The sequence below is a fragment of the Larus michahellis genome, chromosome 3, assembly GCF_964199755.1.
Source record: "Larus michahellis chromosome 3, bLarMic1.1, whole genome shotgun sequence".
Classification (NCBI taxonomy): Eukaryota; Metazoa; Chordata; class Aves; order Charadriiformes; family Laridae; genus Larus; species Larus michahellis.
The window spans coordinates 27,972,115-27,989,022 of NC_133898.1; the positions used below are offsets into that span (position 1 = coordinate 27,972,115).

The 16,908-nt window shown below is 40.1% G+C and overlaps 1 protein-coding gene across 49 annotated transcripts in view; it reads left to right on the forward strand.

Moving 5' to 3' along the window:
• ESRRG (estrogen related receptor gamma) overlaps positions 1 to 16,908 on the forward strand; it is a 405,634-nt gene that overhangs the window by 165,913 nt on the left and 222,813 nt on the right. For 16 of the 49 annotated variants that reach the window (XM_074579402.1, XM_074579395.1, XM_074579396.1 and 13 more), the window contains one exon: positions 4,710 to 4,863. The exons of 15 other annotated variants lie outside the window; for them this stretch is intronic. In XM_074579402.1, coding sequence (XP_074435503.1) covers positions 4,829 to 4,863 — 35 coding nt within the window. In that variant the 5' untranslated portion in view covers positions 4,710 to 4,828. Of the gene's footprint in view, positions 1 to 3,147; positions 3,230 to 4,709; positions 4,864 to 13,020; positions 13,050 to 16,908 lie in introns of all 49 variants that reach the window. 18 more of the 49 variants (XM_074579405.1, XM_074579409.1, XM_074579418.1 and 15 more) reach the window with 4 other exon arrangements.

The following is a 16,908-nucleotide window of genomic DNA, read 5'->3' on the forward strand; positions in this document are numbered from 1 at the left end:
TACGCTGTCTTAAATCAGTGCTTCCAATCCTCAACTCGCGGTAATGAACTTTGGGCAGCAGGACATGAATTCAGGTAGGAAATGACAGCTTTAGTCTTTGGAGTGTTAGGGTTTCTATTGAAAGAGCTGCGTCTCTTGGAAGTTGAGTTTCTCCATACCCGTGGGGCAGATGCTTTACCAGGTACTAATTTATTTTGAATCTTAAGTGTATTTTTTCTGCCTGGCCATGAAACTCGGAAATGTTGCCTTTTTTCCTCCAGGTAGTGATCTGTGTGAATGCACTGGGGGTGGGGGAGAAAGTGTGTGCTGGATCTGGTATTATCATGCCTGGTTGTCCCTGCACCTTCCACCTCTTTTGTCTCTGCCACTCAAGCCAATTTCAGCCATCCGCGGACTCTCATTTGGGATAATAGCCTCTCTTTTTACTGTTGTCTTGTCATGTTTGATTCGGCAGCACAAGGGTTTTAAATTAGCCAAAACGTTTGCATGCTGGGCTTACTCTGCTGCCACTACCAGTTGTAGAGCCACTAAACCACTTGATGCTGAAATTGATGATTGCTCGGAAGGAATAAGAAATTGTTGGTGGCTACCGGGAAGATTCATTCACGCCGAGCCCCTTTTAAGAAACCTAGGGGGGAGGGAGAGAGAGATTTCCTTCATTTTCCTGCTGCCTGGCTGGTGGTTGCATTGTGCTTGTGCCAGGTTCCTGCTGAGTGATTACAGCCTTGCTAGGCTGCATAGTTCCTGTGATTTCAACATAAAAACAGAAGAAGAAAAATACAGAGGGAAAGGAAGGGGGGGGGGGGCAGGGGGAAGGGTGAGGGGGTGTGGGATAAAGCTCCAAAGAATTGCAGTTGAATTCAGTAACGTAGAATTGTGATGTTTTAACTCACTGCCCACTTTTTTCGTTTCTCGTCTGCGGTTTGTGGGGGTTTTTTTGTTTGTTTGGTTTTGTTTTTGTTTTTTTTAAAGTAATTCATTCCCCCTGGCTAGAAGTTTACTTGTCAGAAGTTTTACCCGGTAGAAGACTCTCTGTATCGGCGTGCCTGTGTTGGTGATGCTAAACCACAGCTGGGCTCTACGCAGTTTTTAACATTCTCTGGATTAAAAATGACCCATCATTAACGGGATCTGGGATCGCTAAGAAACTACAAAACTCCTAATAATACCCCCGCATCCACCCCAAAATGCTTTTTGCTTGTGTATATATTACTGTCTAAAGATATGGAGGGCCAGCATTTATAGAGGAAGAGAAACTGTACAGCACTGAAGAAACTGTAGAAAGAGAAAACAAATGAAGCCGTAGAATTAAATGTGAATGACTAGGGTTGTATGAAGGATATAATTATATTTCAGAACTATATAAAATCACATATGCAAAGTGAGAGAGGCATCTTTTACTTCCATTGAGTAGATTTGGGGGCTTTTTTGAAGAGAGTGTGCTTTGGCTTTTCTGTTGTTTTTTTTGGGGGGTTGGGTTTTTTTGGTTTGTTTTTTTGGGTTGTTTTTTTTTTTTTTTAATATTCTAGCACTAGCTTCTGGGTTGTAGTGATGATAAGTAGTCAAATCATCAGAAAGGGTCAGTAAGAGTCCCATGTACAATGGCTTGGGATTTCCAAGTCCAAAGACAAACACTATAACGGAGAATAGTAGCAACTGTGATTTAAAAACAAAACCACCAGCCAAACCAATCTAAACCCTCTATTAGCCATATATGCAATTTCCCAGGCAGTTAGAAGCCTGGCTTCAGAGATATAATTCATTTTACAGTGTCACAAATAAGACCCTAAATATAACACAGGTGGGAATATGATTGCATAGCATCAAAGCCAAGAAAGATGTTCTCATTTGATCTAATATTGCAAATATTATTATTAGTAATATTCTAGCACTTTTTTCCTGATTACTAAGCCACATGTTCTCTTGCATAAGATGCCCTTTTTTCTGCTAAAAAAACCCCACCAACCTTGTAAATTTGAAAGTGTTGGCATTCAACTTCATTTCTCTCTTGTATGTAATAAATCGTGAAGAAATCATGTGAATGACTAAAGCTCTAAAAATACAAAACTAACTAAGAGGCCGAATCTCTGGGGCCCAGCAGTGGCGTGCTGCTGTGCAAGCCCAGCTCTAAGGGCTTCCGTCTGTGCCAATTAACAGTAGATTGGAAAGCCAGGCGACCATGATGGGTTTAGTCCTGTTATCTGTCTCTGCACTGTTCAGAATTGCTGATTTCTCTGCAAAATCATGACAGATGTATTACAGGAAAATGTATTGGTTGAGTAGCTAGTGAGAGAGTTAATGCAAAGGATAATAAGTAGCTAAGGCTACGTCCTCCAGCAGACTTTGATGTGGTTTGATAATATACGGGATGGGTCAATCTGCCCTATTAGCAAATGTAGCCAGTTTATGCTCTACATACAAACTAGAGATTTGATAAAGCACTAAATTAGTTTTCACAAGGTATTAGATGTTAGATACTTAATGGGATCATCATGCTTTTGCTACACTTGGTTAAGATGTGTTCTGTAACAGACGCGTGCGGCAGCATGACATTTCACCAGGAAAGGAAGCGTGTCTTGTGACTGAATCACGAGTCTGGGAATTATAACGTCCAGGCATTGCTTGGCTTCCAAATTACCATCTATCTAATTTGCCAGGGAGGTTTCTCTTTTCACATCTGCAGAATGGGACAGTGTCCTTCCCTTTTCTCTTTGCCTTCTTGTGAAGCTTACGCCACCAATGCTTTAAAGTGTATTCTTTTTTTTTTTTTTATCCTTGGATGCAAAGGGTGCAAGTAATCATGATTCTGTGAAGCTTCAGTCACGCAGGACTGAATGCTCTCCCACTCAGTTGGTGGTGAGAATTTCCCTAAAGTTGACAGGAGAGAATTTACAGGTTCAAGCAAATTTGAATAAGAAACTTTAGTAGGGTATGGAAGGAGAAGCTCAGGGTTGTGATGTAGTGCTCCACAACTGCACTCCGCATTCACTCTGCCAGACTTCAACTAGTATTTAAAAGGTGAGGTAAAACCAATAGTTCTGTGAAGCTACTAACACTTTTGTACAGCCAAAAATCCATTGGTTTGTGACATATGATTGACATATCCAAGATATGTCATATGGGGACAATGTCCTTGGCTTCACACAGGTGCACCCTTTCCACTGCTGGGGAACATGGGCAAAGGCGGCAACCTTCCTGGGGGCACAGGGCAAGTCAGTCTCCGAAACAGGTCCTCAGTTTGAGCATTCCCCTTATCTGAGCTGATGTTTGGCCCACTAAAGCAGGCTGCTGTTTGATTAGCCAGTAACACTTTTATAAGCTTGTTTCTTCACTATCAAAGAAAGGGTTGTAAAATTACTTTTTCTTTTCTTTTTTTTTTTTTTTTTTAAGTTCAGCTGTTATTGTCTTGTTAAATAAAAATCTAAACCTGCTGACAGCAGTGTGTGCCCACGGCTACCTTCAGAAAACTGTGCTTTAAAACCCATTAGCATTTTGTATTTATCATAAGAATTTAATTTTTGCTAATGTTATTTTTGCCTGTGCTTATACGTACGGTTCTTAATTACATTTCAAATGCATCATTTTGTTTTCTCTAACATCTCACTACTTGTGCGAGTAGCCAGCCCTGAGCGGCCACGACCAGGCTTTGCACTTCTCCTAGCACTAGGGAGACATTCCTGCCTTTTTGTGAAATGCAGTAAGAGTGTCATATATAAAATGATCCTGTTTTGAAAGGATAGAAGGCACATCCCAATATAGATCACAGTGGAAAATGACTCAAAATTACATGACAGCTTCTCCCCCGTTTATCCCCCCCTCCTTCCCTTTCTCAGCCTGTGTCCTGGTCAGGCTGCAGTATGAAATGTGTCGTGTATTGTGACATTTTAGTTTACTGTTACTAATAATCCCTTTGCATCTTTCATTAGCATGTTATTTATAGGATGGCAAAAGGGCATCGGTTCCGCTCTGCCTCTGAGGTGGCGCTGCCGGTGTCCCAAGGACTGAAATGTTTTTTAAAAGCGCTGGGTCTCCCCCATTTTAAAACTCTCTGAGGCCAGCGTGGATTTTGGGTGCTGGTGTAAACAACAAGACTTTGCCTCGCAACTCCTCCTAAGCCTGCACCTGACGAGCCGCTCGGAGCTGGAGGGCTGTGCGTCCCCTAATAAATTCCTTTTTTGTGAACCCACTTGTTAGTCAGGCGTTGTGCACACTAACTACAGCGAGGGCCCTGTGTCTTGGGCATAAATTACTCTCGCGTGGCACTGTCTCCGAGCAGCCCCCCAGTTATGGATTACTTTGTTCTCGACTTGACAGGAACATAATTAGAACTGTTGATGAAATCTACCAAATTGTTCCTCCGTGGCCTCAATGGTCAGGAAATTTGGCTGAGTCGTATTTGTCACCGACGTAAAGGCTCTAAACACTTCATATTAACTATGTTATTAATGTGCCCTCTAATCTGTCCGTGAATTGGTAACACTTGGAGTGAGCTTGTGCTCTAATAGCACCTTGTGATGAATACATTGTAATGCTGTTAAAAAGTTTCTGGAGGGTGGGGAAAAAAAAACACGCCAACACCTTAATAAAAGGTGAACGTTTCCCGGTTGTTTCTTTTCTCTGTATGTGCATTTTTATGTTATACGGTTTTGTTTTGTTTAATTTGAGATTCATTTAGGCTTTACATTGACAGACCGTTTTCTGTTCTATAGGATTTGCTGACATTTGGGCTGTTTCATTGCCAGAGGAGGCTTTGTGTGTCCCAAAGGAAGTGAGTGATCTGGCCATAACAAATCCTGCCAAAATATTTTAACACCGTTACGATTTTCTAATGCAATGCGTAGTGAATGTGACTAGAAAAGGATGGTGAGTCCACGAAGGGGGTTCGCTCCCTCTCCTCTGCGATTTGTCTGGTGGAACGAGCACGCAGGAGCAGCCGGGGGTGGTGGGAGACAGCAACCAGCAGCGGGGGGGTCGCTTTGCCTCCTGAGGCCTATCGCTTCAGACACAGCAATGCCTCGCGCTTTGTCTTTAAGCCAACCTTCCAAACTTTCGTCCTGCTCTTGAACTTTCCGAGAGTCCAGGGTGTTCAGAGACAGCGTTTTAGTTCTGTTAAACAAGTGTGTTTTGGCTGCTGTAATTGTTCAGTAAGTTAAAACAAGAGAACGCATGTTAGACACTTAAAGATGAGAGAGAGAGATTAGTGCCTGAAGGTCCTAGCAGTTGTCAAGCTGCTGTCTGGGGTAAAACAAACTCTTACCCACAAAACAAAGGGCGATCTCATACTTCAGTATGGTTTTGAAGAACACTAAGGTGGGTCTTAACTACAGAAACAACTGGGCTTTGATGAAGTGTTAGAACACAAAAATAAGAGTTTTCACATGTAGTGTTTGGGGGATGAAGACAATTTTGACAATGTAATGTTTAGCATAGAGCTGGAAGTATTGGAAAACAATGGTTTAGATCCCTGAGCTATTCTCTAAATCAGCAGGTAAATTAGCTGCCGTTTTTCTAATACCTTGGTGATTTGCTTATATTAAATGTAACACCACCCACTCACCCCCACCCACAAAAAAACCCAAACCGTGGATGAAGTTAGCATTTAGTAAACAATTTAAAACCTAAAACCAGCAAGCAGTTCAAAATGTGCTGACTACAGAATCGTCTCTTGTGCCCAGCATATACTGTGTTGGATTACTCTGGCAATTAGCTTCTGTACCAGGGTAAATTCATGTTTCTGTGGTCATTTTGCATTCACATACTTAAGAATAAACAACGTAGCTGACCACGTGTACCAGCAAGTTTTGCTGCAGGGAGGAAAGCTAATGAGAAATAGAGGAGTTGAGCATGACCACAGCTTTGGAAGTTGCTCCGCACGAGCAGATCCTTCCACCTCTACCCAACAGCCCCAAGTTTCTGACCAGGTTGAGCTATTTGCCCCTGGCCTGTGTTGTCAGGTGCTCGGGTGGAGGCAACTAAAGTCCGGCCTTTCACTGTTGACGGTGTTTCCCACTTGGATGTTTCTCTGTTGGTTTGTTTTTGAATACCAAACAGAATTGCAAGTTCTCATGTTTGTCTCCTAAGCCCTTGTTCGGTTTTTGCTGGGCTCACTCAAACTGTCTCTTCCCTCTGGCCACTGTTATTTCCCAGGTCCCAGGGGCAATGATGCTGTTATCAACAGGAGGGAAGCGTGGACCTGGGAGTTAGGACTTACTTTGAGACTTCACTTTATGACCTTAATATTCGTAAATGAAATGGGAATCTAACTCTGCACCTTTCTCATGCAAATCAATCTATTTCTAGTAATGAGCAATTTAAGTATTTTTTTTAATACGTAGTTGCCATCTCTGGAAATCAGGATCAGAATTCAGGATGCTCAAATTAGGTGTTAGTGCATACAGATATTCTGTTGATGACTCTATTATTAGAATAAAGTAGACCAGTAGTTTGCTAGGATCTGTTTCTTTTCACTGCTTTTGTCTGTCTTTCTCTTTCAGTTCTTCTTGTCTAAGTTTTTCTTCTGTTCTTTAATTTCACCCTTTAATTAATTTCTACCAAAGCCATGGGATCTTGAAGGGCTTTCTAAATAATTAGATCTTGTTACTTATTTGCAGTGTGTTCAAAACTGAATTATAATTTCTTTTGTCATAGTCGTGGTTTATCACAGTTCTAAAATGGGATGTTATTTGTGACATTCTTGCTCAAAATCACGCTTCGTGCTGTCCTGGCTGTACTTCATCTGTCTTTCTAATACACGTTTTCTACTAATTTTTTTTCTTTAAACAATTGTGCATTGTATTATCCTTGAATGCTACTAGTTGTCTGCTTTTGTTTTGGAATTTGTTTTTTTTGTTTGGGGTTTTTTTTTCGGTTTCCAGTGGGAATGTCATGATATGCATGCTGTAAATCCAAATCTATCTTGTTTCATTCAGTAGACCCAAATGCATCATGTGCAGAGCACCCCAAAAATTAAGCTTAATCCTGATTTGACTTCTTGTTTAAGAGTAGGAAGCAAAAATACTTCTGTAGAAACCAAGGCACTTACTGGGGGGGCAGGGGGTGGGGGGAAGCAGGAAATGGGGATTTAATATCAGAATTGGGCCTTGGATTATTAATTTGATAAAACTGATCATACTGTGTCAGCTGTGGAGAGCATATGCTAGTAGATGCTTGTGTTTGAAATCAGGATTCATAGTTAATCATTCTAAGAAATAGACTTATCACTTCATAAACTCTAGGAAAGACTCTTTTCTTTTCCAAACATTTAAATTACTCAGCTGTTTTATACATTAAACCAATTATAACTTACAGAGTATTTTGAAGAATTTTCAAAGCTATTTCCTTTAGGAAGTGTCCCTAGACTGAGGCTTTAGCACCAAGTAGTTCATATTCTCAACTGCATCTCTTGGGTTTTTGTACGACAAAATAAGGTTTGGAGAATGTTCAGTACCAGACTAGCAAGTACGAATCCCAAACAGCCAGTACCACCAAATTCATGTGTATGCGCACATAACTGTGCAAAGGCATGCAGACACACACAGACAAGGAAACCACCCCCAACACACACTTGTACAGGGTGTATGGAGAGTTCTGTAAACTCTTTCAGAACATGCGACATGTCCCCTAACACTAGCGAACTGAAATCCCAATGTGGCTAATGAGCTCCAGAATGTGGCTAATGAGCTCCACAATATGGCTTAAAAATACTTTACCATCTTAAGAGAAAGGAAATAATGACCAGCTTAAAGTTCTGTTCCGTCACGTCTCTTCTGACGTATTACCAGACTGCATGCAAAACAGATTCAGAGAGAAATAAAAATCAGAATGTGCTGCAGGATTTTAGGGAATGAGCTGTACCTTATGAACCACCTTCTTGGTTCTCGGGGCCAACTTAACACTTGAGCTGGCTTGGCATACATCAGTGGCATTCTCCTTCTGAAAATTGCCTTTCCTCAAAGTGCATAAATCCTTATGTTTCTCAGCTGCTATGATACAGCAAACCTGATTTGGCAGAGTCCAGCTATGAAGTTACATGTTACTTGACCCATATGAAGTCATGACGTTTCAAAAAAATACACTTTCCAAAGCTACAGAGTAATCTTTCTGATTATTCATTTGGATGCAGATTTCTCAGCGGAAAGGTACGTGTGGATCAGATCACACCAGTCTAGGTCAGGAAATGACCGGTGTAATTGTACATAATGTAGGAGCTAGGGAGTGTTTTGTCAGTACGTAGACCTAAAAGATGCACATGACACTAGTGTTGTTATGAGACTACTTACCAAAGGCATCCTTTTACTGAGGACACCAAGCTATTCCCACAGCATTATTCACCTGTTGAGAATTAATAGGACTGTGTTTGGTGAACGCTCTATTCCCAAATCAAGGCTTTGCTACCTGTGGATAGCAAGGAGCTGAAAGGGACGTTCATAAGATGGAAAAAAATCCTACTTTAAAGGCCAAATAAGAGGTAGAATAAGATTTCAAAATAAGAAACTGCTTTCTGTAGACCATTGTGTCCCAGGATCCCCATATAGGAAAAAATAAAGCAGCCTGCTATAACAAGGGTAATTAAAAGGGGGCTAGGCAATTGCTCACCCCTCTCACTGTATCTTGCAGTGGAGCTGCAGTTGAGATAAGAGCCTGGTGCTTCTCTTCATGAAGAGTCTGTATGAATGAAAGGTCGCAAAGATATTAGGATTTACTAAGTAAAGTCATACTTGTCAATAGCTTCTCTTGCTAGATATTTAAAGTTCAAGTGCTTGTTTGCTTTAGTTAAGTGCTCTGAAGTGCTTTAAAAAGCATTGGCCCATTTATATAAACAAATAGAGAAACTCACTGATAGTCTTCCCAGTCAGAGTGTGTTACCCAATATTTGGATATCCTTCATTGGGTCTGAAAAAGACTTGCACTAGTAACTTCTAACAGCACACGTGAGTCTTTGTTAATGGAGTACTGTATAATATTATTTGATCATAGACATTGCCGATGTTGAGGTAGAGTTTCTGTGTTGCACACAACCACGAGGAAGTAGAGGGGAGTCAGTAGCTCAGAAACTTATTTATCCAGAACTTAAATGTGACCTGAGAGGAAGAACAAGCTGGAGGGCCGCTTTCCTTTTGGAATATTTGCAGTAGAGAATTAATACTTACACCTCTCCCATATTTTTCTTCCTTTTACTCAGCTGTGCAAACTCAGGAATCTCTTTTAGTGCCGAAAGTCAGGCAACCAAATTTAAACACATCCTCAAACCATGGGAAAATCCTGTTCTCACACATATGACCACTCACAGAAAGAGAGGAAACTACTAATTGGTAATTGGTAGTGAAGGTGAAGACTGGGATGGTATTTACACGCTTCCCCACAGTGTTCCCTGCTAGTGTTGTAGCGCTTCCCTACCAATTACCCTCACGGTAACGGCTGTACTATCCCAACATTGCTCTTCTGGAGTAATGTCCGTTAACCTAATGATACTGTTGTGATACTGAAAGCCTAGCAATCTCATAAATTTGTATATTGAAGGTTCAGCAAGCCACATCCTCTTTCATATATACAAAGAAATAAGCATTATTTGGAGGAAACGCTGGACATGCCTTCTCCAGTGAGGTCAAGGCAGTTAGCTGCAGAAGAAAAAATACCTGAATGCTACCAGCAACTCCCTCCCAAAATGCAATGTAACGTTGGCATAGGGATGTAGCTGGGCGCTATCTTAAAAGTAAAATGTCATCCTTCATTTAAAAAGAGGAAAAAAAAAAAAGCTTATCCTAATAATTTTAATGTTGATTGGCATGTGTTTTCTTTTTACCAATCTCATGTACTGTCTGTCAGATTCAGGGGGTGTCATAAGCAGGTGGATTTAGAGCTGTTGCTAATTTTAACTGCATTTAATAAAACACAAGTTTGAGAGATCTTACAAATCAGTGAATGTGGCATAGTTTGAAGATTGCTTTTGTCAAGTTTGATTAGCTCAAAAAGAAACCTTTTCTAAATATTGGTTGTGAGATTAATCAGGCAATGTAAGACCTTGAATTATTCCTCATCACAGGAAAACAACATAATATATTACCTCGTTTGATGACCAAGAAAATGTAACTTTTGAGGATTTAAAATTTGTGTTTTAAAGATTGGACCCAAGGCAAAACTTTCAGACTGCTTATTTTTTTTTAACTGACTTTTAATTTTCCATATTATACTTCACTTTCTGTAGCGTATTCCCCATATTACAAGCTGATAGTACCATCATCATTACGTTGAAGGATGTTCTCGTTATTGACTCCTTTCCCAATTAATTATAAGTTTGTCATGTTTTAATGAGTAGGATTAAACTTTCATATTCCAAATATGTGTCTCACATTGCTTGCTTAGAAACTTTCTAAAGAAGGTGGTTGAACCATTTCTTTGAATGAATACGAGGAACTAAAATGAAAAATATGGTGTTTACCATGTTTACAAACACTTGTAGAAAAGCTTCAGTAGCTCTGTGCTTTGGAACAAACCTTTGAAATTTGGGCAAAAGCTTTCCTGTTGTTTTCTAGCCTTCTCTGCCACAAACAATTGTTTTCCTCACTGAAATAGAGACTTGTGTAGGCATGTGTTACGTCCTGTAAAGTACAGGATAGCAGAAGGAAGAACAGCACTAACATGTTTCAAGCGCACTTAATTTTCACTGAGTGTACTCTTTATTCCTTTTTTTAATAAATCTCTGCATCCTTCTATACCCTTTTTTCCCCTCCCTAAATAAATGAAATTGTAGTTTGCACTTAATTGCCCTGTCTTTTAAACCGTGGCATGATTGCAGCAAAGCTGCTGCTGCTTGTATCTCTCAGGTTCAGATTTGGTCCAGTGCAGGTCTGCAGGGCATCTCTCAGGCTTTCCCTCCAAAGGGACCCTGTTTATTCATTGTATTTTCTAGAAGGAGTTTGGTGTTCATTTGTCTTTTATTTCCTTACACAACTTAACAACTTTCTCACTAGTACGGATCAAATCCTTTCTAAGAGCGCTTATTCTTTGCTTATGTGCCTGCGAAATATACAAACAGGATGAATATATTCTAGCTCTTTTGTTGCTGGACTGTTCCCACTAATTTCAGTACGGATATGATTATTTTTTTTCAACAATCTGTCAATAATAATTAGATATCTGTAACATTAAGCACCAATAAGTTTGGAACCTCTCAGTAGATGGGTATCACAATGTGGGCAGGTACTGGCATCATGACTACATAAATCACAGCAGGTTCTTACCAAAGAAAGCAGGTTCCTTACCAAAAAGAAAATCTTTCATTAAATATGTTTTACATTGCTTCTTTATCCTGTATCAAATTAAAACTGTAACCTTGCAATTTGAATAGCAATGTCAACTGACATTACAGTTTGGCTAGTAACACACGAGCAGGATTTGAATGGGGTTGGATCAACACGTCCCTCGCCAGGTAGAAACCCCAAGTCATAGAATGGTTTGGGTTGGAAGGGACCTTAAAGATCATCTAATACCAACCCCCCTGCCCCGGGCAGGGACACCTCCCACTAGACCAGGCTGCTCAAAGCCCCATCCAGCCTGGCCTTGAACACTTCCAGGGATGGGGCACCCACAGCTTCCCTGGGCAACCTGTTCCAGTGCCTCACTATCCACAGGGTAAAGAATTTCTTCCTAAGTCCTGGTAAATGCTTTGCAGCAACCTACACGTGGGCAATCTCTCAAGAGACCTGTTACTACGCATAGCGTGTAGGTATATTTGGGTATTCAGGTTTTGACAGGATGTGGCTGCTCTTTCTCACTTACCAGATGGCTTTCCATGTACCATCACCTGTCCTAGTGCTCCTTTGCCTCACTAACAGAGTTGTGACAAGAACCGTCGTGATGGTTGTGAAAGTTACTTTCTGCATGTGGTCACTGTAATTAACATACGTAGGCACCTTAACTTAGCAAGTCCACACGTATACTACTGTTGCAAATGTCTTATGTTTGGGTGCATTCATTTTATACCTAACCCATCTGTGGTGTTGATATTCTGCAGCCTAATCATAGAGCTAAACCTGTGTAAAACCCGCTTGATCTCAAGATCAGGCTTTGTATGTCTGTATGATGTGGTATGAATTTCTTCATACTCCTGTTTGGAGGAACTCAGTTGTGGCTTTGCACTACTTGAAAGTAATTCAGTAATCTCACGCATGGCAATGGAAGTTTTATAGTACACGTCCCCATCACCCATCCTCATGCACATTTTCTGCATGTATCATTATTATCATCAGCATCTGCCTTTTGAGTGATGATTTATTCGTCTCTAGGTCTCTGTCCCTTTATACAATACTAGATCTAAAATTACATCTGTCTAGAGAGAAAGGCATGATCTCAAAGATTTAATACTGGTTTCAAAATTTTATTGCCAATAACTAAATGTGAAATTGCTTTAAATTAACCAGTAATTATTTAGAATGAAGTAGGAAAGAGTTAAAAAAAAAAAATTAAAGGAAAAATCCCTTTCCCCAGCAAACTGGACCTCCTCCTTCTAACAAAGCTATTGCAGGAGGTTTCAATGGTATGAATAAATGTATTTCTTTTAACACTTTTGTTGTTTAAAATGCTATTGTTTCATCTGAGGTGTGAGGAGATGTGCTAACCTTGTCAATGTGGGTGCAGTAGAGCAGAAATGATAACTGTATATACTTTTTTTTTAACAAAAATACAGTGTGAGAGTGTGTGTGTGTGTGAGGAGAGAGAGAGAGACAACTTATTTAAATCCTGAATACAGTCAGACCTCATATGCATTGTTAAAAAAAAGCCCTAAAGAATTGCATATGGATTAGGGGGATGAATATTCTATTATTTCAGTCTGTTCTGCTGATCTTCTTATTGTGACTTTGCGCTTCAGAAATCTGCCAGGAATTTGGCTTTGCTGTACTAGGCAGTAATTTTAAATGTGTATCAAGCACTTGATAGTGTATGATTTGCGTGCTGTTGCATTCCCATTCCCTAAATTTTCCACCAATTTATTACTTTTTTCATACTGTTTTAATATTTCAGGATGATGAATATATACAGCATCATTAAAGGTAAATAAAAAATGCATGAAATTAAAAAATGGAATATTAGATGTTTCTTTGCTGTAATCCCTAGGTCCAATAGGAATGAAATGTCTCTGTTCTGTCAAGTAATCCCTAAACATGATTAGGGACCTTGTAGTTTCCACATAGCCCACATAATATTTGTATCATATAAGCCTATTTATGTAAGGTTTGAGTAAAGGTTGTTATTAGAAGACCTATAAACCTATTTTACAATTCAAAAAGATATGCTTGCCTCTTAATCTCTCTACTTTTATTATTTTGCTGGAGATGGCAATACGTCCTTAATTCATTTTTCAGAATTCTGTTACATCTTTTGGGTACTTATATTGTGCATTAACAATCCCAATGAAATGTGTTTTTAAGACAGAGGACCGAGTTCAACAGTTCATCTACTTGTGTAGCTTCTCCTTAAATCCGCCTTGGAAGGGACATGCACCTCTTTCTAGGTCTCCTCTTCGACATCCGGGTTTAATCTGAACTGGGGGTTAGGAGATGTAGAGATTGTTGTTCTGATTTTGGGGAAGGGGAGATGGGAAGAGAGACAGGGGATTGATTTTTCTCTGTTTTAAACTGTGTGATAATATCAGTGATGTAGGAGCTTCTGGCAGCATCACAGAAAGTTTTAGGAATCTTTTGATTTGACCAGCCAATAGCAGAGGTTTAGGGAGAAAAAGCTAGAAAGAAGGAAAATGGGGAAAAGTTTTGGATGACAAAAGAATAAGATAGGAGAGACAATAGCTGTTCCTTGTGACAATATTGGGGGGGGGAGGGAGTGCAACAACCCAGCACTTCCCATTCCCTGCCTCAGCTTCTTGCCTGGGCATCAGAGATGCTTGTGGCCCCACATCGTATGTTGTTAGGCTGAATTCATTAATGTTCAGAGGTATTCAAGTTCCATGGTAACACAAGGAAGATCAATAAATAAGTAAGAACAGTAACATATATACTGCTATGGTTTGAGTAAACATTCACTAAGAAAATATTTTCAAATGATAGCAGGGGTCAGCTGTGGCAATTCTGTATTTCCCATAAGGAAATTTGAGATTATATTAACCTTGGGCTATCTATTCAAAAAACCCTATGGAAATACACCTGTATTGCTTCAACACTGCACGGAAATTTTACTTTTATTTCATTTTCGGCAGTTAGGGTGGCATTTGAGCAATAGCTCTATTCTTGTATTTATGAACTGAGAGAAGCAAAACTGCTCACTGCTGAGCCCAGGGATCCTCTTCCAGGAAAACTGAGATCAATAACTGTTATCAAGTCTTCATTTATAGGGAGTGTTAAATGACCACAAAGTCCTGATGTTCATCAATTAATGGGGTGCGCTTAAAACCATCTGTGTCTCCCCCCCCACCCCCAGCCTACCATAGTCAGAACTTTTGATCTTCGCTATCATTTTAAACGGTCACTTTTGGTTATTAGAATTTCTTTTTAACTGGGGATACTGTATTACAGTGGTGCCAGTAAGTTAAAGGTAAGCGATGTTTTCCCTCGCCAGCCTCCTCCTTCCTGCCAGCAATGGAAAGTAGGAATGAGATGATGATACCTGAAGCTCTTTTTATGATTCAAAGCAGGGAACTACAATTATTATTGCAAACATTTTTGCGTTTTAGTACTCCGCAAGAAGGCAAGCGCACACCCCAACTGGAGCAGAACAAACCCTGAAAACTGAAAACAAAAGCCTCACGCGCAGATGCATTTTCAGATGCCTTTATTCCCTCAGTTTAAGCAGAAAAGAGGGATTTGGAAAGGAGAGATCTTAATTTAACAAAATAATATTACGCTTTCTATCCTTAAAATGAATGAATTATTTGGATACTTAGCGGTATAATGTCTTTGAATAATGCTGGTACTTAAGATAGGAAAAATGATGTTGTGAATGTGCTGTGTTTGCCTCTTGCGATGTTTTTACCAATTTGGCATTTATGGGAAGCAATATCATTGTTGCAAAGTTTCCAAATTGCTTTTTACACAAATCCACAGAAATTAAATCTCCTCCTTGTTATGAAAATGAAATGATGTCTTGAGACACTGGTATATTAGCACAAATCTGTGGAGACAATAAGCCCGATTCTCCTTGCAGTTCTTTTGTGTCCACTTTTAATAGCTCCAAGAAGCTATCTTAGGTATAGGCTATCGCACAATAAAATAAATAAGCAGATGCTTAAGTGTAGCATGTGAGCAGTAGCAGAGACGCCTCATAGGACCTCTTGTGCTTAAAGTTAAGCCCACGCCTGACCGCTTCCGTCGTGAAGAATTTAGCCCACGACATAGAGTAGTGCGTGATGCAGGAACAATGGCAAATTATGTAAATCGCAAGCCTTCGGAGAGAACATCACAAATCAGTTTCAAGCTCAAAGAAAATAACGCGAATACAAATTGGTGTAGGCCACATGAAGATTTCGGGAGACGGCGTACCGTGTGGTGCAATGCAGATCGGGCCAGTTGTGGAGGTCTTCAGCAAAAGCCTGCTGGCGTTAGTCCGGTTTCTAGTCCCCACAACTTCAGGGAAGGCCACACATTTTGTCTGAGAGGTGGGAAAACATCGCGGTACAGATCATACTGCCACAGAAAAAGAAAAAAAAAGACCTTTAGTAGAAACTTATTTTGAATGGTAGTAACACTGTGCATTGAACAAAGATGCGAACAAAGATTGAACAAAGATTGATGGTTGGACTCGATGATCCCAAGGGTCTTTTCCAACCTAAATGATTCTATGATTCTATGCCAAGTGAGAACCGTGCCTGGCTGGCGAGCGTTTTGCCGGGTCCTCCCTAAAATCCTGTAGCTGCTGACAAAGGTGGCATCTGTCACCTCGATGACTTGGAGAGCAGTGCGTGCCTGTCTGAGTGACTTTTGCCTCGTTAGTAAGAGCAAAATGAACAAAGGCAGTCTAAGATCCCAGCCCCTGTCCCTTGGGACTGCATGGCTCAATACATACCAGAAGGGAACAAACACAACGTGGGTGGGAAAAGACTGTTCATGGACAGTCCAGATGACTGGCATCGCTTCCAGGCAAGCCACCATTTAGTGGGGTGTGATGCAGAATTGTTTTAATTCATTTATATCAAAACCATAATGGGTCTTCATAGCTGGATTTAAACTACATAAAAGTGCTATATGTGATGTGTTTAAATTCATTAACAGAATTAAGGCAAGACTAAGGCAAGTGCATGATTGATTTTTACAAATACAAATGAATCTAATAGGTGGAGGAAGGCAAGATGGATCAAATTTTAAGATGTGGGAGCTGATTTACCTACATCAGATGTTTAATGGGATGCTTAATTTGATTGCTTCTCCAAAAACTACTCACAACAGTAAAGCCACTGACTAAATGTCTGTGTAATCAAGGTCTCTGTGTGCGTCTACGTCTTGATTTCCATGTACAAATAACCAGCAATTACTGCTGCTGGTTGACTGCAGGGAACAGTCTGAGGTTCAAAATGGCAACTCCAGAGTTTTGGGGGTCTTTTAGCATTGTTTTGCTATGTTTTTTGAAGTGAGTGTAGGCAGACTTAGGCAAGTCTATGTAAACGAAAGCTTTTCAACTCCAGTTGCAGAAGGTTCTTCATGGCTGTAACTAGAAAAAGATCTCTCTTCTACAAGGTTAGATGCTTTTAATAGTGAGAGTTAGGCTCTTTATACTAAAACCGACATATTAGCTACACTTCTGTGTAGCCTAAGCGTCCCATTAGGTGGGTTTATATCTCCATATTAAAAAATAATCAGGAGAAATGTTTGAATGGAAGGGCGAGAGCAGTTGTATGTATTTTGTAGCAATCACAGACACTGTATACTTTCTTCTTTCTTGGGATTGAACACATTTCTGAGTGTT